Raw genomic sequence first — 26675 nt, 5'->3', positions numbered from 1 at the left:
CACGTGAAAATAATATCAGATTCGGAATGAAAATTGTACAATTTCCTGCTTTGATTATTTCAGTAATGCAATAAATAAGGAAATAGGCACAATAATCTACACATTGCAGATTGTGGACATTTTGTTGAAGGTATTAAATGTTGTATAACAACAAAATAGAAGTTTGTTTTGCTTTTGTACTGAGCTACATTTGAGCTTGCAATATTGATTTAACACACTTCTACAAGAATCATGTGCAACTAGCAACTTGTCTGTGGTTTTAAATTTCAAATTATGTTTGTCTTTTTTATCAATAAACGTTCTGTTGGATAGTCAGCGTTGTTGCTGTTTCCTTACATGTAAATGTTCAACTAAAACAAGTCTATAATACTTTGCAAAGCAAAGCAATATGTATGTACTATTGCTGCGTTTTGGCCTAAACACCGCCCAAAACAAACAAACTAACCATGGTGTTTTTCCCCTGTCCCAGAATGATATTCATTTTCCAGCACTGACACAGCACTGTGGAGATATGGCTTGCTATGCAAGACTAGATTCGGTGTGAAAGACAGCATAATGTCAAGATCTTCTTAGCAGCATTATACACTATATATACACGGATCAGGCATAACATTATGTCCACCTAATATTGTGTAGGTCTCTCTTGCACCTACAAAACAGTTGTAACTCATCAGAGAATGGACATGGGCCTTATGAGGGTGTCCTGTGGTGTCTGGCAACAGGATGTTGTTAGTGGGGGCCTTTTTGGCTACATCCTGCTGGGCATGGCTGCTGCCATCAAGGAGTGTCATTACTATGGGGTGGGGATGCCTAGTCTGGTCTAGGTGGGTGGTACATGACTAAGTAACATCCACATGAATGCCAGGTCCAAAAGTTTCCCAGCAGAACACTGAATTTCACAAGCCGGTCAATGTTATTTACTTCTCCTGTCAGTGGTCATAATGTTGTGGCTGATCGTTGTACACCCTGTGTGAACGAAGCTCCCACTGCCACTCGTAAACACTGCGACTACTTCCTACTATGTTCTGCTCACTACGTGACTGATCTGTACATCACATATCTGCACATTTGTAGTTTATAGAGCTTGACAAACAGCAAACCTCTGGTATGTCAACAGTATGCACAATAGACCGTGGCGTGCACCATACTGCACTTTCTCACAGTACATCCACACCTGTGCTGTTTCCTAATGAAAAACTGGACTGGTGAGTCATCAGTCTGCTGAGGTGATCTGATTGCGTGTGAAATGTTCCCCTGTTATTAACTTCCTTTTTGCGTTGTGGTTACGTCACTCGGTCACACAGCATTATTTTAGTAAGATCAAGATTCAACTGTATTTGATTACTTTGACCTTTACAGCGTTCACCTGTGCATGTCACTATAAAGCCATGTTTAATTTGATCTTCTAAATATTATTAATACTAATGGCAGGAGGGTATGGTAACTACCCACTGGTAAATCTTTTCAGTGACCCCTATTTAAGACCCTGGACATTTAACTGAGGCAACACTGCTTTAAGGAATGTGTGACATTGTGTATATCATAGATAACGACCATATGAGTTATAACTTATGACTCCTTAAAGGGTTTAGATAAATAGTAGGGACACTGACATTTGGAACTCTCTATAAGTGTGTCTGTTAACTGTCATAGCTTACTACAACTGAATGTAATGATATACCAGAGTACGTCTTTGTCAGGCTTTGATGTTGTGACATTTATTAGTGTCAGTTAAAACATGCGGTATGTTAAAGAACGCAGCCTGTTTAGTACATATCATACATTACTGCCAAACATTGCACAAATTATACTATTTTTGTATTAACTTTTATTGTGATATATTCAGGCATGTATACGCAATTGGCCGCATGCAGCACACCCTGAGAAAGAAGAGAAATATAAGATGTTTATGCCAAAAGATAAGAGAAACCGCTATAAATCCCCTAACTCCCTCATCATAGAATACAGTTTAATTTACTGAGATATGAAACATGCTATGTATAAGAAAGTGTGATAGTGCTCCCTTGGGATTCCCCACCTGCCACACAGCATTTGATCGATTTTGATGGAGTTGGATCTATTTTGATCCATATGAATCCACGAGAGAAAGACATATTCATACATGGACGTCTGTAAATGGATAATGGAAATTCATGTGCAGCATGTAACAAATGCCAGCAGAACAGTCTCCAGAAATCAGCATCTGTTCCTTGCAGCGTTTTAGATAAGTACAAGTAAAACTTTCATTGAGCTTTACAATTTCATCATTGCAGCGATACTGTAAAACAACTTGAGTTTAATAGCTACAATGATGTAAATGGCTGCCTTCACAATTAAAGTCACCATTTTGGTATAGAGTTATATAGTGTTTTTATTTTTTCAAATTAATTCACCGTAATTGTTAAGGAAGGAGGTCTGTCTATGAGAATAAGGCACTGTTACTTGTTTCCTGTCTGGTTTGGAACGTGCTCAGCACTAAGGTATATGATTTTTAGTTAATGGACTTGCACAAAGTAGTAAAACGTACAAAAACATTTATACGGTTGGTATGGCAGAGACATTACGTTGATTTATAACAGTTCCCAAAGAGCATTTTTATGTAGCTGGTTTGAAATTCTGTACCTTCAGGAGACTGTGGCAAGTGATAGGACATTAACATCAGCGGTTTATATATGAAACTGGAGTGCGGCCCAGAATAGTTTCAGGAGCCCATGCTGCAGTTGTACAGTTGTAGTTTGGCTGTTTGAGTGCTGGGTGAGAACAATCTCACTTAACTTAACCTATCTTTAATCTTCTCCTATATTTAAATTTTTTTATTATTTTGCTTGTAATGCCTTTATATTGTTGTGTACTTGTCTGTTTACAGTGATACCTTCCTGTTTTCACCACAAGAGGGAAGCGGTGGTGCTCTCTGCACACATGACAACTACAGTTTCCACAACAGAGTGCAAATGAGGCCAAGGGAGGAATCAGATCAGATACTGATCTCAGTGTGTGTTGCTATAACTGGACACTCTACCAGACTTGTTTAATGGCAACAAATGCCATGCAAAATTATATATAGCTACGGTGAGTTTCACAGGAAACAAAACAGACTCCTTGCTTAATCAGAGCTGTAATTTTCCCTCTGTAATTAGCAGCTAAAACACACAAGCATATGAACAAGTACCAGTCCAGTCAAGGCAGCCTGGTTGTGAGACAGTGTTTGGCCACAGTCGGCCTATTTCTTATACTGAGAATAGTTATGTGAAGAAGCGCTGGCCCTTTCCCCATACTGCAGAGAAAGCATGTCAAGAGTTAAGGTGTTTACAGACATATTTAAAATTATGCAAAATTAAGGATATAAACATTTTTTGCACATTGTAAAATGTTAACAGTGTTTTCATCGGCATGCTTCTTGATCAGGATTTGAGTGGGTAGAGCACAGGGATGGACAATAGTTGAATAAAGATTTTTTCAGTTTTTCAAGTGAAGGAGGAGTGATCCAAACTCCAGTACAAGTGAAAGGTGCATGTGGAACATATGTGGAGATAGATATATAGACACAGTCCTTTTATGTCTTCTTCTTAATGCTACCTCCCCAGCACACCACGGCATAGAGGAGGAGATTGGCATAATTCTGGTAGAACATCTGCCTCAGGTACTTGTAGGTCTGAACAAACTCCACACAGTCCCCATCAATGGTTACCAGCTGCAGTTGGGGACTTCACCAGGTTCCTGTACTCTTTTTGTGGCGTTTTGAATTGAGCATGTAATTTATTAGTTGTGAAATTATTTAATCTGATAACAATGTGACTTGTGTGTTTATCACAAGTAACTTGTACCATTGCTCTTTTCAGTTTAATCATTCCCTGCTCAAGCCTCGATTTTGGGGAATACACTGCTTCTTAGCTTGGACCATTAATGTCCTAAAATCTCTCCTGGTACCCCCAGACAAAGGAACAATCCAGTACACAACTCTTCATAGCAACATCATTTGTGTTTTTGTACACATTAAATAAGCTATATAGCAGTATTCATTAGTTGGCCTTAGAGATGCTGATAGGTTTCCTTTAGGATTGCTGTTTTCCTGGTTCATACCAAGCTAACTGGTTCTAGTGTAACATGAAAATAGTTTAATGGTCCATAATGTGAAACTAGAGTTTGCATGTTCTCCCTGTGTCTGCGTGGGTTCTCTCTGGGTACTCCGGCTTCCTCCCACCGTCCAATGACATGCTTGTTAGGTTCATTTGTGATTCTAAACTGGCCATAGGTGTGCATGTGAGTGTGAATGGTTGTCTGTCTCTCTGTGTTAGCCCTGTGATAAGACTGGGGATCTGTCCAGGGTGTACCCAGCTTCTCGCCCCATGACAGCCACCAGGATAGGCTCCAGCCCCCCCTCGACCCTTCACAGGACAAGCGATTACAGAAGATGAAGCCCATTTAGAGACATTTGGCCAAAAATAAATTGCTTCAAACACGATTAGTTGGTTTTGAGCAGGAACAAAAAAATAAACAAAACAAAAAATGCAGGTTTTCATTGACCTGAAGTGATGCGGTGAAGAAACCCAATGCTTTGTGACAATTCTGCCATCTGGAAAAGCCATAAAGTAACGTGGGTAAGTGAAAGTAAAGTGACAAATCCTCGATTATAATTGTACTGCTCAAAACGGGTGACCCGATGAACCCTCCAAAATGAACTATTTAACTCCTAAATCCTACTTAACTACGGTAGAAGAATCAGGGGAAATTTACCTAATTAGAACAACATTTGGCAAACAAGATACTCCTGGTGGGGTATGAAGCCATGTGGAGGACAGAACAAAACCCTGTGGCCGCCCAGAAGTAACACAATCAACCTGGTGGCATCCCTGAGGTATGAAGGTACTAGGCATTACCAAATACCTCTGGTGGTTAACTATCATCCGAGCATAGTACATTTGTGGAGGTAATTATTAGTGATGAATGGCTTTGCAAATGCAATCACTGCATAAATATGTGGCTCTGTCTTTGAGCTCCCTTTGATAGAAATGGATGGGGGGGGGGGGGGGGTCCACCTCCTGTACACATGATCTCTGGCTACGCCTCTGATCGGCAGCGGTCATATCATATCAGAGATGTGAGAGGGGATGAGAGCACAAAGAGAGAGAGAAAGAGAACAGACAGGGAAGGAGGAGGAGGAGGAGGAGGTCTGCCTAAACTCCGCCTCCGGTCTTGGATCCTCTCGCATTCCTTCTTCACAGCCCCTCACGCTGAGGATAGAGAGAGAGAAAGGGAAGGAGAAACAGAAGAGGGACACACGAAGAAGAAGAACAACAAGAAGAAGAGGGGGAGCAGCGAAACGACCATGGCAATACCCAAAACGTCTCAGCTTGAGATAGTGTCCGATCACAGCCCACTTCCACCAGCGTCGACCACGGCACGGAGCATGCAGCCGCACAATAGACAGAGTCCTGATGAATGAGGAGCCGTACCTGGGCCGGGGACAAAATGAGGGTCATCTTCATCCAAAACGCCGGTTTCGTCGCAGCTTTCTCGCCTTTCTCGTGATGTTGGCAGCGCTTAGGACGACAGATGATGTGAACGAGCCAGAATTAACCACAGCTAGATCATGCCAGTCAATTGAGGAGTGAGGCGATCAGACCAATTTATTATTATTTTTCTTTTAATATGATAGAGCTTGCACATTTATTATAGCCAATATATTTGAAACGAAAGTGTGTTCAGCTTCCGGCATGCAGCCTGCTGCCGAAATCTGAATATAGGCGATATTTTATTACAATATTGGCACTATAATGAAATTGTAACCACATAGAGGAGCATGTATCGGGTTATTATGAATCGATGCTTTTAGACCTTTGTGCTCCGTTAGTAATCCGTTAGTAGACTAATTATATAGCGATAATAACATGAACAGGTAGGAGGAGAAATCTCTGTTCACTTTGATCAAAGCCTATTGATCAACCAAGACAATCTGGAAATGTTAGTTTCCACGTGTGATAACATGACTAGCGTTATTCCTTGTAATTTATTTATTTATTATTACTATTATTAGGCCTATAAGTATTATATTATCAAGTCGTTTTAAGTAGGTAGTTTGAACATATTTAACAGTGGGAAGGTTGTTTGAACACTTCCCTAGTGAGATGGAAACCGCTTATTTATCGCCCCACCGGGGGACCACCCGCCCCGGGGCCCAGAAAGGCCAAAGCTCGGCTGGCAAACCGGCGGGGGGTGACCTCTCCCCCGCAGCTCCTGCTCCAGCTCCACCTCCACCTGCCGGCAGCTCACCTGAAGAGACTGGACGGAGAAACTCGGGTGTGAAGAAGCACCATCACAAGCACAACCTGAAACACCGCTACGAGCTGCTGGAGACGCTGGGAAGAGGCACCTATGGCAAGGTCAAGAAGGCCATTGAACGGCACTCCGGCAGAGAGGTGAGCCTCTTAACAGATGTACACATTCTATGCTTTTAGTAAACACCTGCAATACATAGACACACTTTTGTAACGGCCTTTAGTGGCAACTACAAACAGCGCAGCTCCTAAATGAAGTGGTTTGCTGCTCTCGGAGGCGTGTGCTGACCTTCCCCCGCTGGGGATTCCCCCCCGTGCTCAGAAAGGGCCCATGGGGCCAGGGAGCTGCACTGCACACGCCTCATCCAATGCAGGGCCTCACGACCGGATGCTGGAGTGCAAATCCGGCTACTGACAGACTGATGCGACCAGAGTGACCCGAGTGGGCGTCATGAAATGCAGCTAAAAGTCCCCCCAGAGATACAGCCAAGGCCCGTTCACATTTTTGGTTCAGTGTTTGTGTCATCACAGTTGAGGTTAAAGCTCTTGATGATTAGATTTCTTACCCATCACACAACATCAGGGAGACAATCTCAAATTCATTCTGTAACACTTGGCAAGCTGCACTGAGACAACCTAAATTTACAAAAGAACCACGTCATGTCTGCACCGTGGTTGAAACAACCTGCATATCAAGTACCAGTACTGTTTCAAAGCAAAATATTGATTTGGTCTAGTTTGTTTATTAATCTCACTTTGTGTGAAATTAACCGTACTTTTATCACATGTAAGTGTGCAAAGTTTAGTTTTGTTTCTGTTTCACTGTGTGGGGGCGTGAGTGTGTTTACAGAGGTCAGTCCGCCTCTTTCTGTTTCTTTATTTGAACTGATTGGCTGTGTTTGTCAGAGAAAAACCACCATCTGCTGTTATGTCCTTGCAAACCTTGCACATTGCTCCAAATATTTCCACGCGTGGCAAAATATGACCCATGCGTCCATTCTGGCAGGACACTAGGAATTTTCCATGCCCCGAGAATGCCAGGGGGGAAACTTAGTACAGGTCAACAATGTCGCCCAATGTTTTCATAGCTCCTGGAAAATGCGTGGTCAACAGGGGGACCATAAACCCTCTCTTAGAGCTCGTTCTGTTTTGACCTGTCCCACTTGGCAACTTCTCTTTGTTTATTACTCCCAACTCTAATGCAGTTAATTTCACTTTCACTAGCATCATAAAATTGCACTTACCAGTTTATGCAGTATACTTGCTGGACCAGGAGTGACAACATTTGTCACATAGTGTATAATTGTTCGCTTTTGTAATGTTTTTAAAACCATGCAATAAAGTTAACCTCATTATAACCTCAAAATTATTCACTTGTTTGATACTAAACACATAAACATACAAATACTTCTTTTTGGTCAAAAGTCTGTAGTCTAATATCTTCCATTCTCCTGTTATCTGCAATACTGCACTGAGCATAGAATTCACTGAGCATACAATTCAGATTTCAAATAGGATGTTTCACGACTGAGACTCTGTTTATCTTGGGGAAGTCCTTGGAGAAGCCGAGTCTCCGCACAGGAAGTACCGACAGAGCATGACTGCCGGCCACCTCACGGGGCACGTGTGTCTGGCGCTGCTTTGCTGGAGTTGAGCTGACCTCTGACCCAGAGGTAGCCCCTTGTGGCCGTACGGCAGATACGACAGCGTGGTGAGATTCTTATGCAATCGCCTCAACTCTGTGCACCTTTTCCTGGCTCATTCCACAGACCTAATGAGTAGAGCAGAGCGAGGAGATAAAGTGAGGAAGTGTCTGTGCGACTGTGTGTATGCACATGTTGGAATGAACTGAAGGCACTTGAAGACTGATCAGATGTAGGTGCGGTCAGCGAAAGTAGTGACCATTTTAATCTGAGAACCTATATGTTGTTCAGCTTCAGTGGAAACCCAATATTAAATGAAGTACAACCGATCATTGAGACGAATGTGCACAAGCTCATGTGTTTGTGCATGCCTCTAGAAGATGTGTGCAGTGTTTGTATACGCATGAGAGAGATAGAAAGAGGCCACGTGAGTATGTTATGCTCTCCAGATAACTACAGCGAAAAGGTTGTGTTGACAGCCAGTCCTAAAATGGACATTAACAGATGAAAGCCTATCCTCAGCAGGAAATGAGATTGGAGGGGAAGGTTAATATCCTGTGGGGGGTGAGCAGTTAGCACAGAGATAGAGGGAAGCCCAACACCATAACAAGAGACGGGCAGCCTCGGTTAAAGTGGATACAGAGTCATATTAATATGAGCTCAAAGCAGCAGATTACATCACTCTCCAACAATGGATTCAATGGGGAGGTGCACAAGAGGGGAAAACACTGACATTCCTCTGCTATATGTGGTGCCGCTGATGAGGTATTATAATTCCTGGCTGTGTTTGAGAATATAGTTCTCTGGAAAAGTGACTGGCCTCTTCCTCCCACTCACTCTCTCCCCCTCTCTTTCTCCTCCTAAGTCTGACTCAGACGCACAGTCAACACGACAGATGATCATGATCTTTTGACAATGCAGGGACGGCTGAGCTTGTGATGAATACTTCATCTATTTTAATGGCCTGAGAAAGTGCAGGAAGATGTCAGGCTCCACTGAAGCAAAACATGGACTTTCACTTCAAACAAGCCCTTTTGAGAACAAGGAGAGGGGGCCCAGACGAGGCCGGCCCCATACCTGGCAGGGGCCAGCATGGGCAGCAGTGCAGCGCCTGTTTACTTGTGAGTGACAGTAATAGGGATCCACTTAAGGACAAGCGTAGCTACGTCAGCCAGCCAGGCCAGCTGGCAAGTGGCTGATCTACAGTTCTGTTTAATGATCCACATCGGGGTCAGGGCAAGGGAATGCAAGGAGATACAGAAGAGATACCTGGCTTTGTCTCAAGCCCAATGTGGGAGAGCTGGCTTATTCAGCGAGTTAGCATACAGTGTAGAATTAAGATAATAGCTGTTAAAGATTGATTGCCATCCTTCTAGGGGGAAAAAGACATTTGGGTTTAAGGCAACAGTCAGACAGAGACATTTTACTCGCCTTTGTGCATAACTTTTATAGGTCGTTTCTCAATTATTGCTTAAATTAATGAATTCCTGAATGAATTCCTTCATTAAATCCAGGAAGGTGACTCACATTCTGTTTCACCACTCAACACCAAAGTCAAAAAAGTTACTCACGTTTTGGGGATCAGTAATAAAATCTTGATGATTCTGATGAGGTAAAGGAAAGTTGTTTGTGTTAAGACACAAACAACATTTACCAATTATGAAAGCAGCATGTAAACCCCCTGGACCGTGGCTCGTTCATTATGGTATCATTTTATTTAAATTCTATGTAATCAAGGCATGCTCTGGAAGGGAGCTATTCCGGTTTGGGGTTATTTTTTATTGATGTACACGGTAATTAGCTTGGCACTCGCTACTGCCTGTGGTTTCGGCTGCATGGAATAAAGCTGGGCTCCTCTGAAATGCTGCAGCCTGGCTAGGAGAGGACAAAAGTTTAAACTAACAGGATTCAGAGTGAACAGACTCCATACAGGCCTGATCAAAGGAAACCCAGGACTCAATCTGAATGTTTAGGCTACAATTAGAGCGATCCTGCTAGACTGTGTGCTCTCGATTGGTTTATTTGAAGAAGGCCGCTAAGCTCTCATTTATGGAGTGCATAGGTTCGTGGTTTGAGTGCATCCAGTTGCGGCGGACTCTTAACTCAGTGGTATAACCATGACAATGAAAAATCGTCAAATCAAGTGTTGTTGTTGAACCTTGAATCTCTCGGTAACAGGCCCATTTGGCAAGGCAAGTAGACTGAATCACTTCCTCGACCACTGCTCAATCTCCTGATTCCTCCATAAAACTCCCAGCAGGCCAGTTTCTTGGGCTGTTTCAAATCTAGGCCATTAGCGGTTCTCAATCAGAATGACTAAAAATAAGATGCTGGAAAGTGATTACTGTCTTCTCAAGGACTTTTTGACAGCGCAGGAAACATACTGTAGCTGAGTAGCCAGACCTCCCTTCCTTCCTCCAGAAACTGTTAACACCTTGCTCACCTTTATTTATGGAATCTCATGGGCGGATATGACGACGATGATCATACAGTTTAAAATATCTCCACCGTGACATCCTGGACAATCGGAATGGCAGCGAATGACTGCCTCTGACTTTCCTGTTCCCTGTGACCTTTCCACTGTAGCCACCATGAGGTTCACCGCTGTGTTTTTGAGATAAAGGACTGTAATTACAAAAACTAGTAGCCTATAGCCTCAACAATGGTCCTCGCTGCAACAACTTAACCTTTTTTTCTAGCAGTGCCAAAATCTTAACTTGTCCAACCCTCAACATTTAAGTACCCGCTAAGCTAAAGACACTTCCATCAGCCTAAACTGTACCTTGATTGCAGTCTAAATACACAAATGTTAGCCTGCTAACACAATAAATAAGATGCTGAACATGGTTCCTATTACTAAACCTCATAATGGCATCAGCATTATAAGGATGTTAACATTATCATTAAGCACAAAACACTACTGTGTGCGCTACATCTTTGGACGCGTCCTAAATCACTTCTGATTCACAACATAGTGCTCGACGCCGTGGCCACTACAAGTATAATGAGTGAACAAGGGGTGTGATTTTAGACACAGCTAATTAGTTTTATTTTTTACCGACATCTGCTCCCAGGTAGGTGGTTGCTATGGAGACCACAATGTTTCACCGTGTGAATCAGCTTTCCGGTGTTTCATTTAGAGAGGTGCTGGGGGTACTGATCATAGCACCACCATAGCACTGACTAATACCCAGTTAAATGTAAGCCCAGGCTGTGAGAGAGTTCAAAACTACCTTCATGGCCTTGATGTGTCAGGTTGTTTTTCTCAAAGAGCACACCTTCATTTTGCTTTGTGCAGAGTAAATTACACAGTGTAAGACTGGGATGACACCTCTGTCAGACTCTGGCTGGTATGTTAACAAGGTTGGGTGAGGCCAAAGGTTTCTGCACAGGGCCTATAGAACGGCCAGAGAGGGGAGGTAAGGTTTTTGGGGCGGGGGGAGAGTTGAGAAAGAGATGAAGCAATAGATGCTGTGTTGTCTCACTGAGACAGACATCACATGGTGAGCAGTGCTAGAGCCTGCACGTACTGAAAAGTGAATTCATGTGACATAAATATGTTGTCTTTTAGTTTTACTTTACAGTGTTCTTTGGTCTGAATTAAAGAAACATACTCACGCAGTCAACGTAATTGAAAACATGAAAATGCATTTTAAACCATTACACGTGATGCACTTAAGATATGTCTTTCTTTAAAATCATAATTGTGTGTCGCAGTACGTCATTTGATCAAAGGGTTTTCTGTCTTCCGCTTCCAGGTGGCTATCAAGTCAATTCGGAAGGAGAAGATCAAGGATGAGCAGGACATGGTACACATCCGCAGAGAGATTGAGATCATGTCATCCCTCCGCCACCCACACATCATCTCTATATATGAAGGTGAGGGCCTGATGTGTGTCTGGAACTGTACGCAGACCCGTGACAAATCATTCACACTCGTTTGACTTGAACGCACATAAACAAAAACACACATGTCCAAAATTCTCCCCTCCTTCGGCTCATTTACCACTCGTGGCCAAGCTGCAGGACTGTCATGTTATGACATGCAGATGTCATAATAAGTCCTGGACTACAGCTCTGGGATGTTATTCATCTCCTCTGTCTGGCTGCCTAGGCCAGTAAAAGTTTGGATGGCTTTGACGGTGTGCATCTGGATCTCTCTCAATGTCTGTGTGTGTGTGTGTGTGTGTTGAAAGTTTGTGTTTATAAGAAGGGTGATATTCTAAGGGATTGCCTCTCCCACATCAGAGGTCTCATCCCTTGTCTTCTCTGGTCTTGATCTCAGGGCCAGACATCTGCTGATACTTAGAGACAACAGCAGCTGGGAACCAGACTGCAGTTGTGCATGCGTGCACATATGTGTGTCTGCATAGCTCCCAGTATACTTATGTCAATGTGTGAGCCTGTGTGCATGGTTGTGTGTATGTGAGTATAGCTAGGGAGACACTGGACTGACCTCAGTCATCCAGGCTTGCACCCTGTATGACTCCGGTCCAGTACTATGCAGTAGGAGGAAGGGCTTTAAACCTATCCTCGAGCAACGATAACATATATCTACCCCAGGAAGCAACTCTCTGAATATCAAAGCCTTCAAGTCAGGCTAACACATATTTGTTCTCTGGGACCTCCTTTTTGTGATATGAGTCCTTTTCAATGACCTTAACCTCACTGGAGGAAAACACAGATTAGAATTAATGATGAGTGTAAAGGTTGAACAATTCCCATTGAATTTTTCAGCATATTGCTTGCCATTAATCATCTCTCATAATACCATCTGGGCCTGTGTGCAGGCTTTTTAAGTCACGAGGCACTGCGGTGTGAGTTAGTTTCATATGATTTCTGACCTGTAACTATTTTTATGCCTGTGTCAACAAAGCAACAGTTTCAGTGCCCTTTGCAGGATAGCTGCTCCGGTACAATGGCTGCAGGTTGTGTGCCACTGCCCAAACTGGCTTACCCACTGCCCTTTGTTCAAAGTCCCCGGGTTGTTATCAGCAGTGTGTGTATATACAACAAGCATATTTGTCATGGGAACGTGCCTGTAGTCAGATGGAGCCCTGAAGTGCAGCTGAGTTTTATGCGTTTTGTAAGCGAATGATTAAAAGAACACCCAGCTTTTAGAAAGTGGAGCATGTACTGTGTTTCTACGAGTAGTCTTCCTTTATAAGCGACCCACTCCACCAACAAACTCCAGCAGAGTCATTTCTCTCGCTCTTTGGTGTTTCTTTTCAACCCCAGCATTTACTGTTGTGGCCTGGCCTCCGCCCAGTTTTGCTTTGGAGATATATAGGAGGCCCCGAGATTTGTGTATCCGGCAACACCCTCTTCAACAGCCCCTGCTAACTGCCTTGTGTGAAGCAAAGCTGAACCAGATGTGTGCGTGAAGATTGATTTTTACCACTCCCTCACATTCTGCATCCATCAGCATGCTGTGCGGTGCATTTAAAACCGGATTTTGCTCTTTGCTCCTCAGGCATGGCCATGTATCTTAGTGCCCTCCCTTCAAAACAAAGAGTCAACTCCAAAGAATGCTGTAAATGCACAAACTGATACGTCCAAATAAAAAGTTACAGCCGTGTTCGTGCGTAAAGAGACAGATGGTGCCGAGCTAACACAGAGGAATTTGGGAAAATTTGCTTGTTTGCTTTTTTACAGTTAAAAAAAAAAAGATATATTCTGTGCAGAACATGTGATGGTATAGCCATACAGTTCCCAAGTCTATCTTGTTTTTGGCACTAATTGAACAAGATCTAAAACCTTAAAGAGTGAAATGTACAGTTCTTGATGGGTGGAATTTTTTTTAGAGCTGATGCTAAGCTAACAGGGTACTGGCTGCAGCTTTATATGTAATGTGCAGCAATAATCGCAGTATTAGTCTACTCATCCAACTCTATGCTAAAAAGCAAATAAGTGTATCTTTGAACATTTGAACATCTTCAGAAAAAAACTAGAGGTCAACATAAACCCAAATCAAAACATGTTCAGTCAATGCTTGCTAATATGTTGTTTACTTCAGTAGTATTCCTCCTCTCTTCTGTATAATAGTGCTCTGCTTATTGCTACTTGTATGGAAAAGCGGTCTATCATCAGTGCAGGCAGTAGGACAATGGGTGCTAATTAGTCAGATTTGAGGGCCTGACCTGTGAACAAAGCCCAGTGAGTGACAGCGAGTTTGTAATGGTGGCCGGCGTACCCAGCGGGCCGTAACAAACCCACGTTATGTAAGCTAGGTAATTACTTCATCCCCAGGGGTCAAAGGTAAATGGGAGTGCAAACTGAGAATTGGCTCTCCAAGCACAACCCCACCAAGGATCACAGGGAATGTCACCCTGGGTCACCACTCCGTCCACCAATCAGAGAGCTGGATCTGCTCTGGCATCCCGAATGCTTGGCTTACATCCCGTCTGTTACTTCCTATGCAGCCAGACAGTCACAATCAGGGAGTATTACCATCACTCAGCAACTGTGTGTTTTTATAGAGGATTATATCTTTAAAAGGAACCCGGGAGGGGAAGGGAGGCGCGCTCAGGAAAGCCGTGTGACAGACTATGAAGGTGCTCGCTCAAGGGTGCAGAAAAGCAGAGGCCCTCACCCCTGGTGACCCTGCTGTGTGGGAAAATCAACATACACAATGTGTGGCAACATGGCCGACTGTGTTGTTGTCATCTCCTTAGCGTTTCTTTGGCCTTTTTCTCTCTCCCTCTCCGTCTGCCTAACCACTGTCATTCCCTTCATGCAAAGAGGAATATGTTGCCAAGCTGAAATTATGCACCAGGAGGCTAAAAACTGACACAGAATGATATGTTTGGTGAGTTGCAGTTGGACAGTGGTGCGTTACTATAGTACAACTGTAATAACATTACTTTCAACAGTCAGCAGATGTGAAACAAGTTGCCATTTAAATTCAAATGATACTATAAAACACACAAAAAAAGTAATATTTGGATTTCCTCAGATTGAGGCTCAGATAACCTGGATTTGTTCTCATACTTGATTTCTTTTTGGTTATACAAATCCACTGAAGACAAGTTTTCATTACTTTCACTTTTAGAAATATAAAAACTGAGAAAAGCTCTTACCTAGGTTGAATTGCCAATGAGTAAAGCATGACAAGGGCTATGTATATTATAAGCCTGAGACTTCCCCAGTGTGGTGGTTAGGATTTTGTGTGTGTGTTGTGAAAAGGGGTGACATAATGCAAAGGTGAACTGTGACATGTCCAGGGTATCATTTGACACTACAGCAGACTCCCTTCTCAATCTAAATCTAAACTTATTTGCCTGTTTTCACTCCTTTCCACTCGCTGTGGTCTCTGAGGAGTGGGCTTGCTTGAGTTAACAGTCCCTCCCTGCAATGTTGCAAAGGAGTCAGGCACACGAGGTGGGGTTTGGGTGATGTAACCATGGGAGAAGTGCAGATATGTACTTGTGCTCCTCTGAAATTTGGATCCCTGCTCCAAAACTAAAGGGTTGAACCGGCTTACTTTTTGTATGACAATGTAAACTTGTGTTTTTATCTTGATCAAATTAATGTAAAAGGAGTTTAGGATTTGTCACCTCTGATATATTTCACTAACGGGGCTCCAATTATTTTCTTATCATTTGTCAGTGTTTGAGAACAAGGACAAGATTGTGATTGTGATGGAGTATGCCAGCAAGGGCGAGCTGTATGATTATATCAGCGAGCGGCGGCGCCTGAGTGAGCGAGAGACTCGACACTTCTTCAGACAGATAGTCTCTGCTGTGCACCACTGCCACAAGGTGAGAAAACCCATTCCACGCCTTACGTAGAGAAGAGCATGCACATTCATTCTTCTGGTCACCTTAAATATCTCTTTGTCCCTCTCACACACGTCCAGACCTTGTTTTCCTGGCTTCCTACTATAACATAAACCATGCACCTCAACAGTCAGCCATATAGCCGGTTAATCTGCAGGCCATACACTGTATGCTTTTCTTGGCTCACTGGTGTTGGGGAGTCATCTGTTTCTGAGTGGAGATGGAACACAGGCCAGTTTAATTCAGGCTTATGCTCCGATTGCAGCGCAACAAACAGGCCCCGCATTAGTTCTGCACTCATCTGTTGCCGCACGCACTAATGTCCTGACATACCCCCTCAGCTTTTCCACCGAGATTTAGCTGTGGCCACACCCGCGTCGACCCCACACCTCACTAACTCCCATCAAAACCCCCAGGGTTCATTTGGAAGGGCTCCCTTCTTGGCGCTCTCTTCCCAAATGAGTGAGAAATGATGTCATTGTCGTCAGATTGGAGAGTCCCAGACTGCCATGAATGATGAGTCATCACCACCCGGCGCAGCCTCACGCTGGGTGGGGTGATGTGAATCAGTGACACAAGCAAGCAACCACTTCCTGCTTCTAGCCACCAATCAGGATCATGTGAATATGAGCCCGATGCCAGAAAATAACCAATTAGAGATGCAAAACACGCGCCGGTAGGGTTGGGGGTGGGTGCGGGCGTTGACAGGTGAAGTCAGTCTTCCACATCTGGGCTGGGTTTCTCTGTCTGCATACCACATGTTAATTCCTTAATTTCTTTTGTTAAGCCCGGGCATTAGCAACACAGTTGTTTTCTTATCCCAAGATGCTGTGAGAACATCATTCATACAGGGTGGTAATTACAGGCTCATGTTTATGTGACACATGTGATCTGAAAAGAAAATCACAGCAGATGTCAGCATAAAAACTCTAGAGGGGACAAGACCAATTAAAGAGAACTAGACCAACAGGCTGCCTTGATTTCCCTTGAGAGCCACAACCTAGCTTTGTCAGAGTAAATCATCTCTTAATACAATGGACTGTTTATTACTTGGATCCATCTCTCCTGAATAATAAATTGATAGATACATCAGTCATTCTCTGTTTTTTTTTTCCTTCTCACTGTCTTTTAGAACGGAGTGGTGCACAGGGATCTGAAACTGGAAAATGTGCTACTGGATGAAAACTGTAATATTAAGGTAAGTCTCCCTCTTGATCTTTGATGCGTTACCCATCGGTCTCTTAATACCTTACCTCAGATGATCCTTGTTTGAGGGATTAACGATCACACGGCTGGTGTAAAATTCACACCTCTTTTCACAGATTGCTGACTTTGGGCTGTCCAACCTCTACCATAAGGACAAGCTGCTGCAAACCTTCTGTGGCAGCCCGCTCTATGCTTCACCAGAGATTGTAAATGGGAGACCATACCGTGGCCCAGAGGTGAGGATCAATGAACCAAACAACAACCAAAACTGAAATCCCAGCTTTTTGTATGTAAACTTAATAGAAATTAACCTCACACATCCGCTACCTTATGCAACCTTCATCGCTATTATCTAACCAGTGACTCTTATCATTATGTAGTCCATACACAAAGTGGTGGCGGGTAGGCTTCTATTTTCAGCCACTTTGATGGGATTAGTCCCCAGTCAAAGAGATCTCTCTTACAACTCCACGGTAGGTCAGCGTAGATACTGTCTGCATCCCTCTGCTTCCGGCAATGTTAAGGTCCTTTGAAGTGGAGAACTGAGGGATAGTTTTTGCTCACTTTCTCTTCAGCTTAACTGGATTGGAATGAGCGTCGCAGCCTCAAAGAGCTCTCATGGTCAAAGCTGGCATCTAAAAACAAATAGTTTTGGTGAAAGAAATAGTGAAACTGTGCCCCCAGAGTCACACTGAAGGGCAGTGCCTCTGCAGTTGCATCAGTTATATAAAACAAAGCAACAGAGCAAAAAGCTGCATTTTTAGATATTCCAGCCGAACCATTCAATTTAGCATGATTCACTATAATTTACTCAAGAGTGCTAAAAACGACAGCAGTCCGATTGCAATCGAAATTACAGAACCGCAGTTGGGGTGAGGCCACAAATTACAGCAAACACAGGCAACAAAAATAGAACCCAACAATAGTGCGTGCACTGTCTCGCCCTCACGAACGGACCAATGGCAGCCGGAGAGTGAAACATTCTTGGTGCGGGTCAGGAGACTTAAAGGAAGTGGACCAGCTCCTTAGCTGGTCATATCTGATTTCCTCTTCCTAGACTATGTCTCAAAGCTTCAGCTACAGCCGTCAGAGGCACATTCCTCAGGACATCTCATCGTCCCCTAGCTACAGCCAATGCACACATTTAGTCTATTCTGTATCTCTCTCTCTCACACACACACGCACCAAATCACTGAGAAAGATGAGTCATCAGCGTGTTGACAGGATATCACGACTTTGCCATCTCTGCTGGTCTCACAACCCTCTCCCACTTCTCCCGTGGCAGTGCTAGTCTTATGTAACTGCTTAGAAAGCCACAGTACAGTAGGTCGGTGGTCAGAAAGTTCTTATTTCTGCTTGACAGAGCAGGAGAGAGTGGAGGCGATTTTTCTGAGTGTAAACAAGTAATTTCCCACCAGAGCGCTGGCATTTGTCAGATTCTTCAAAAGACATCCTTTGAGAAGCACTGAAATGTCACAAGCTCTTTAGCAGCAATGTTCTTTTGTGAAAAAGTGATTGGGGTACTTATTTATGTCAAAGTAAACTCCAGAGCACAACTCAAAGCTCTGCTCTGACGCTAAGCAGACCTGAGCTCATTCCACAACGCTCATTTTAATGCCATGAATCACTAATCGAAACAGGGCCGGGGAGACTTTTTGTTTTATTTATGACCAGTTTAATGACCAAGTTTTTCCTTCCACCAGGTGGACAGCTGGGCTCTTGGGGTGCTGCTGTATACCCTGGTCTATGGAACTATGCCATTTGACGGGGGAGACCACAAGAACCTCATTCGCCAGATTAGCAACGGCGAGTACAAAGAGCCCACTCAGTCCTCAGGTACGGCAAGAATCTCTGCCGCAGTCTGCATCTCTTGTGATTTTTCTGTCATGCTGGGAAAACACACCTGATTCCAGTTCTTTTTATAAAACAATATCATAACCTATACTTGGCAAATCTGGTTCAGATGGAACACAGATGAAAACAGTCAGGGCTCTTTTTATGTCAGTTCCAGAAAATCTGAAAGTCTTTAAGATGTTGATCCATGACTGTTGCATTTAATATGGATCAGACTGCTCTGAATGTACACATACTGTACATCAGAAGTGGCCTGTTGCATAACGCATGATCCTCTGTGCTGTTTTTGTCCAGACAGTATAAAGAAGCTTAATAATATCACCCTAGCTACAAAACCTTTTGGTAACATATTGTAATTATAATTGTGTTTATATTGTTTTGGGAATCCAATTATAAGATACAGATTTAAACAAAAATATAATGGTGTCAGAATTGATTGCATCATTGATAGCCAGTTCAAGCATCTTCATATTTCCAACTCGGTTAGTGCTCTTTTTATGTCAGGTGACGTGCAGCATGAGGACGTATACAGATTGTTCTTGGTCTGTTTCTTGATAGATGCCCGTGGACTGATCCGCTGGATGTTGATGGTGAACCCTGAGCGCCGGGCTACGGTGGAGGACATAGCCAATCACTGGTGGGTGAACTGGGGCTGGAAGAACAGTGTATGCGACTGCGAGACCCAACGTGACCATGGAGGCTCGCCCATGCTGGCCCGTTTCATCGACTGGCAGAACCGCACTGAGCCACGTGGTTCTGGAGCCAAAGCTGCAGCCATGCCCCAGCTGCTGCGCCAGAGGCCCAAAAAGGCCAAGAAGGAAAATGTGGAGGCAGGGCAGACCCATTGTGAAGCAGAGGACAAGCCAGGTCTGAAGAGACCCAAGGGCATCCTTAAGACCAGGGTTACTGAGGAGCAGCAGTCTGCCAGTCCGGATGAGGTTGAGTTGGGTCAGGTGGCGCTGACACAACAAGCTGAAGGTGGAGAGGAGGCCTCAAGTCCAGATCGGGAGGAAGAGGAGCCTAGTCTGGGAGGAGGCTCACCAGCTAAGATAGTGCCATCTCTGCCCAAAAAAGGCATCTTGAAGAACAACCAACAGCGGGAATCAGGGTATTACTCTTCCCCAGAGCGCAGTGAGTCCTCCGAGCTCTTAGGGGGTGCCAGTATGTCTCTACTAGCCACCTCCCCGCCCAAGAGAGTGATGGGGAGAAAGGGTATCTTGAAGCGAAATGGCAAGTACTCCACCTACAGCGGGGCTCCATCAGCAGCAACGGTGGCTGGAGTTCTTGGCGAGCCTCCTCCCTCTACTGACTCTGGTTTGTCCCGCAGCCAGAGTCGACCCTCCAGCATAGTGGGGGAGGACAGCTCCGCACTGTCCCTTTCACCCACCTCTCTCAGTGGGGCTGAGTGGCATCCATCCACCACCCACCTCCGGCCAAACATCAGGGCTTGTGTCTCAGCCGAAAACCTGCTGCAGCTCGCCAACTTCAAGGGTTTCCAGGCAGCCCCACCACACCAAGGACCCAAATTCAGCCGCGGCCCCAAATCGAAGGGCTCTCCAGGGGACAATGGCAGCTTCTCCTTGCTGGGGGACCTGGAGGACATGACTCAGGTGTACCAGCAAGCCCTGGACATCAGCAGCAACCTCACCTAAATGGCGGGTGGCGGAGAGAGAAGAAGCGAAAGATTTAAACATGAATGTGTGAGCGCATGCGTGTGTACAGGTGTGTATGCGCGGCATTAACGACCGGTGTGTTACCGGGATACACCTTTGGGAGGTTGTGGCTTTTCAAACGGGGCTAAAATCTTGATGGGAAAGATATGTCTGCGCACACACAGATGTACACACTGAGGTGCACTTCTCTGGCTAGAGGAAATTCAGTTAAGGTTTTGTGAACAGGAAAGAGACGGAGCTGGCACGAGAGAATGCCACCCAGTCTGCTTTCTTGGCCCGCCCATAGACTTTGCTGTGTTCAACATGTTTACATATTCAGCAAGAAGGCAAGTTAGAATCACAAACGCAGCAACCAGAAAGTGGTTGGCTCTACCCGTACACCACCCATTTTGAATATGAGTTTACAAAAGCACCTTAAAACTCACACAGAGCACATGCTTTTGTGATCTTTACTTCCTTTAAAAAAAAAAAAAAAACTAAACAAACCAGGGTCTCGTTCCAAAAATAACTAACATTGCTGATTATTTATTAATATTTTGTAGCTTTAGGTTTTAAAACTGGTGGGTGCTGGCTAATTACTGGAAGAGTCCAAAGCTCCTTGTCTCCAACGCTTTGTGTGGAACTGACATATATAATTATGTTACTCAGTGATGAGAAACATATATATACTCGACATATATAACTATGTCTGCGCATGTAAGACACGCAGGCAAATATACCTTCATTAAAGCGTATGTCCTATATATGTGTATGATACTAGGGAATATGTAGGAAGTGCCTTTTTTGATTCATAATAAAAATTATGTATGTCATTTCCTTAAAGTGGAGGGAAAAGCCAGGCCAACCTGTCACCAGTTGTGCATTTTTTTTTTTTTTTTTTCTAATGTTGTTTGTGAATGTGGAGAGACCCAGGGCCTTCAGAGCACAGCCGACTATCTTTACTAGTTCAGGGGTGTAGAGGTCAGTCTGAGGCAGCCCAGATCAAAGAGTCTCGTCTGCTCCTGACATGTTCCTTCCACAAGCACAATCACACACACACAGATCCACGTAAAATAAAGTGTTTAAGCTCATAGTTTGGTTAGCCAGCGGTCTAAGTGGCTTGGTTGAACACAGCTGGCACTGCAAGAGGTCTGGAGGGACTCACCTAGTGGGACATCTATGAAGGGAGATGGTGCAGACACCATCTCACAGTCCTGGAATGTGCCTGGTACTCTCACCCTTACTTGTTTCACATTTTCAAAGCTACCTGACAAAACAGGCTGTTTAGTCAGACCAAAGACACGAAAGGTGTTTTCCATTGTCGGACTAGTTAAGTTTTCACACGCAGCTCTTCAAAAGAGCAGAGTAAGGTGGTTTGTTTTAGCCTACTGATGACACAGCAAATTCCTCAGACAAATCCCAGAGACGTGTTGGTGCTAGAGATCCCTATCAGCACCAGCCCGAGTCAGCACAGGTGGGATCTGCGGTGCGCTCTCGGGCCTCCAGCTGTGTATACTAGTTCATTATGTCAACCAAGCACAATTAGCCAGCTATTGTTTTCTCATTTGAGCATAAGAAAGAGGCAGCGTGTAGAGATTCGTAGCTAGAGGGAGAAGAAAAGCGTGTGAAAGAGGGATGCACGGAGCGGTGCTGAGATTAGAAAGGACTTCTCTGTAAAACACAGAAAAGGTCGAGGTGTTAGATTAAGTTTTTTTGAAGGATTTGTAACGTAGACTAGTGAAAGTAAAGAAAGTGAGTAGAAAGAGTAGATGGAAAGTTTTTGTTTTATGCCAAAGATGTGATGAAGCTTTGACGCGGTAGGCCAGGATTCCTTCGGACTTTTCTTTGACTTGGGAATCCCCATCGGTGAATGAAATCATCCCCGCATTGGCTTCACCTCACGTTTGTTTTATTTTTCTTCTTTTAGTTTTTGTTTGAGATGCTGGAGGCTGTTGATACAGCTTGTCTCGAGGGTCAGTGTGTGACTCGTGTCTTCTGTATGGCCTTAGAAAGTGTGTTACACTCATCCGAAACATGAAATGATGTGGCTGGAAAAGCATGCAGTAGATGACCCCAAAGAAAAAGATCAATCACACGTTGAATGTTTTCAGTGGTCTGCTCGTGTGAAGGAATGGCCCTGGGTACTGATTCAAATGAAAGACCCATATTGCATTATATTGCATTTTATTGCCTTTTGTATTGCATTTTATTGTCAACTGGATTTACAGTGAGAAAATTATACTATGTTAGTATTTTGTTTTATTATGCTTCTGTTTTTGATTTTCCAAAATATAAGAAACTTTATATTGCTTTATGTTATGGCAGAAAAAAACTTCCTTCCTTGAAGTATAAGAACTTCTCTCCAAAGACAGTCAAATCTGATGTGAAATTGGTGTAATCTCATTTCCCCCTGTTTTGGTACACCTGAGGGTCAGAAGAAACTCCAAATGTCAAAGAAACAGCTCATGAAAAATAAACTCTTAGGACAAAATACAAGCATTTGTACCAATACTTCAGCGGCTGACCCCAAGGAAATTGCATTTCCACCTCTACCAAAGCAGGGGAGGCCCAAAATGCTGTTACAACACCGGGAGAAAAGGAACGAAAGCAATGGAAAGAATCTGATGATGAAACTTTATCTCTGCCAAACTGGAAATAAATGGTGCATATCTGTTAGTTAGCAGAAAGTCTAATCATAGGAAAACTTGACTGGATATTGTTATGACAATAATAATAAATTAGTATTATTATGTTATTTAAGTATTATTTTCGTTACAGCTCATTACTATTGCTGGCTATTGCCACAATTTTGGTTTCATTGTTTTTGTCTGCGGGTGATCCTGGACTGCCAAGGTTTATTAAGTTGCGTGCCTTTGGTATCTTTCATGAACCTTTTTTTTTTTTTTTTTTTGATAATGAAAGTTATTATCAATGTGTCTTTTTTATACTTGTATTTATTGATCAAGCCATTTAAAAACTGTTGTCAAAGTACTCTGTGCTCATGCTTTGGCCTGCTTCGGACCGTGTGTGTAGCGTTCAGGACATTCAAAATTCACTCAAATATTGTTGCTTGTTGGAAATGGAGCGGTTTCATCTCATTGTGGAGGCAGTGGTCAAGTGTGTATTCTTAGGGGTAAGAGATCAATAAAACTTCTGCAAATCCTGTATAATGTCTTAAATCGTCCATTCGGGTCAATGCAATGCCCCTGTAGTACTGTACCAACTCAAATAAATGGATCTTGAAAGTTAAACGTGTTCGTTTTTTGCTTGTCTTGTCCTTTCGTTTCATAATTTTAGAAGCTAAACACTCTACATTTAAAAATAGGCCTAATAATAATGGTTTATATGATTCACATATTCCAAATGTTCCATCCAATAGATCGGTAAATCTGTCTCTCACCTCCTACTGGCATTCCTTTGATGTATTCCTGGAGTTTAGACCTTCAACCCTGACTACCAACCTCGCTTAAAATAGGAAGATCTTCACATTTACAACCTTATTATTTCTGGTTTGAACCTGTGGTGAAACTGGAAAAACAAGTAGTCCCAGACGTTAGACAGGGACAAAACTTTACTATTTCCACTGCTCTTCTTCTTGCAGTAGGGTACAGACTATAATTGGTGATGTGTCCTAATTTCTTTTCCTTATTAAGAACATCTGACCTAAAAACCTTCCTTGATGCATAAAGGAGGTCAGCAGTGGTGTCTTGTTTCTGACCTTGGTTCCAAGTAAATTATTTCAATGGAAGTTATGAGTGGTTGGGATGAAAATGCTCAAATAGTACAGGTCGCTTTGACACAGTTGTGAGGATTTCTTAAAACCTAGTGGGCCCTTTAAAGCAGGCACCCAGCCTGTCCAAAGCAGAGCTACCGATGAGAGCGGACCCGTCCTGGGCACCGGAATTAGCCAAAGTTTCCACACAGCCTCTCCTGCTGTAGTTAAAGTTCAATTAACTTGATGGATGTTAAAGTGATACTCCACCCAGAATCTATTTTTCAAGCATTTAAAAGTCATTCCCTGTGGGCTTGAGAGTTGGCTGTAAAAAAAAGCCCAGTGGTTCTGGTCTGCTTGGATTTACAGTGAATTCCAAGAGAAACCAGTTTTTACAGAGGAAACACGAATCAAACACCCATAGATTCAAATTACTAATGCAGTATAATCTATTTTCTCTCTGTCCCATTTGAGTGCTTATTTTCCAAACATATTATATTCATGCCAAAATATGGTTATAGGCACAACTTTTATTTCATTCCTCACATACATGCCTGTTTGGGTCATTAGTGGTCACACACAGTTGGTTTGAACACATTACAGCACCCACCTCCTGCTCTTCCATTGGTCAGGAGAAGTAGCTGTCTCTGTCTGTTGTTTGTTTAGTTTTAAAGAGACCATACGTCACTTACACCACATGTCCGTCACTACAATATGTAAATTTTGAACCCGAATGGAGTACACAGATCAGGCATAACATTATGACCACCCTCCTAATATTGCGTAGGTCTCCCTTGCGCCTCCAAAACAATTGTGACTCATCAGAGAATGGACATGGGCCTTCTGAGGGTGTCCTGTGGTGTCTGGCAACAGAACGTTGTTAGTGGGGGCCTTTGGGTCCTACAGGTTGAGGGGATACTTGATCAGTTTGGGATCTTGTAAAGTTAGAGGCCAGGTCAACACCTTGTGCGGTTTTTCATGTTTTTTTGAGTTGTTCCTGAACCGTTTTTGTGTGTGTCTGTGTCAGGCTGCATCCTGCTGGAGATGGCTGCTGCCATCAAGGAGTGTCATTGCTATGGCGTGGGGGTGGCTGGTCTGGTCTCGGTGGGTGGTACATGCCTAAGCAACATCCACATGAATACCAGGTCCAAAAGTTTCCCAGCAGAACACTGTATTGTCACAAGATGGTCAGTGTTATTAACTTCTCCTGACAGTGGTCAATAAAATCATTTGATAAGATATATGCCATTACATGTCCCAAAACATCAATCAGAATAGAAGAGGCATTTCTAGAGGACATTTTCCCTAATTTTAACAACACTTATTTCATTCAGTCGACAAAAGATGACTAAGACAGGCACACATTTTAAATGCAGCTGCCCACATGATCCTAGCGCTGTTAATCTTTTCAGACACTCGCTTGAACATCTGGTTTCACTACCACAGTGTTTCTGATCTTCACTGGAACTTGTCACGCCTGGTGTTTGCCACATGTGAGGCAAACGTGCACAGAAAGAACACATTTTATTCCGACCACAAAGAACTGATCAGATCAAGTGTTTACATGGCTATGCGCCGATACAGATGATCAGCGGTTTACACCACCCCTCTAAATCAGATCAAAATTTCTTCCAGTCAGATCCGGCGCGTCTGTTTCATCTGAAGTAGTCACATAAGGCATTTTTGTTCTGGCTGGGCTGTTATTCACATTAATACTAGCATCCATATCAACATCGCAGCTCTATAGAAGAACAAGACAGGTGTTGAATGTGTGCCACACTTTTGTTGTGTTCAGTTGATTCAAATCAACCCAGAGACACAGAAACAAAGCAACATACTTGGGATGAGGGTTATTATTCATTGCCTGTTATAGCCTCAACCAAAAGGAGTTTGCTGCTAGTTTGACATTCATTTCTCTTTCCTATCTATTTCTTTTATAAACTCATATTACACTATCCTCCCTGACTCAGTAGGACAAATCACAAACATTTGGCCATGACACTGAGGAAACCCAGATAGTTTGGAAGCTATTGTACTGGACTGACCACAAAGTCAAAACTATAAATATTTTAGAGTTGAATCACGAGTCTACTGTATAAATAAATGTTTTCACATTGAGAATAAAAGGACCTGTGTTCGCGGTGGGATCGTCTTAAACATAGCCTCAGTTATTCTGGAAAATGAGCTCAGAGTGGTTGATTGACCAGTCCCAACTGTGCCACTGACCAGCTCCAGTCAGGCTCGGGCTCCCCTCTACACCATGAACAACTCTGCGCACTAATTAGATTAGTTATGCCAAAACCAATAGGAGGGTACTGGCTCGTCTGCATAAGGCTGGGAAATGGAGCAAAAATCAAACAAAGCCTCTGGGCAGATTTGTGACAAAAGTGTTGATGCTACATCTTTAGGTGAAACAGTATTGAATTTTTAGACCCAGCACACCTGCTGGTAATTACCAAATGAAAGTAGACTATAACAATATTTTCTGTTCTCTGGAGAAATGCAATTTTTTCATCTTTTGAAAATTGACAGAGTCAAACAAACAGCAGCAGGCA

At 43.3% G+C, this 26675-nt stretch overlaps 1 protein-coding gene across 1 annotated transcript; it reads left to right on the top strand.

Annotated features, from left to right (window-relative positions):
- The first annotated feature begins 5259 nt into the window (after positions 1-5259).
- Positions 5260-25528, top strand: nuak1b (NUAK family, SNF1-like kinase, 1b). Its single transcript, XM_084555467.1, has 7 exons — positions 5260-6416; positions 11677-11797; positions 15527-15678; positions 16829-16894; positions 17019-17138; positions 18606-18738; positions 19315-25528. Exons 1-7 carry the CDS (start codon positions 6126-6128, stop codon positions 20406-20408), a joined length of 1977 nt encoding a protein of 658 aa, XP_084411593.1. The 5' UTR covers positions 5260-6125; the 3' UTR covers positions 20409-25528.
- Positions 25529-26675: the final 1147 nt, after the last annotated feature.

Source organism: Chelon labrosus (genome assembly GCF_963514085.1).
Source record: "Chelon labrosus genome assembly, chromosome: 11".
NCBI lineage: Eukaryota > Metazoa > Chordata > Actinopteri > Mugiliformes > Mugilidae > Chelon > Chelon labrosus.
This window is presented reverse-complemented; position numbering and strand designations above follow the sequence as displayed.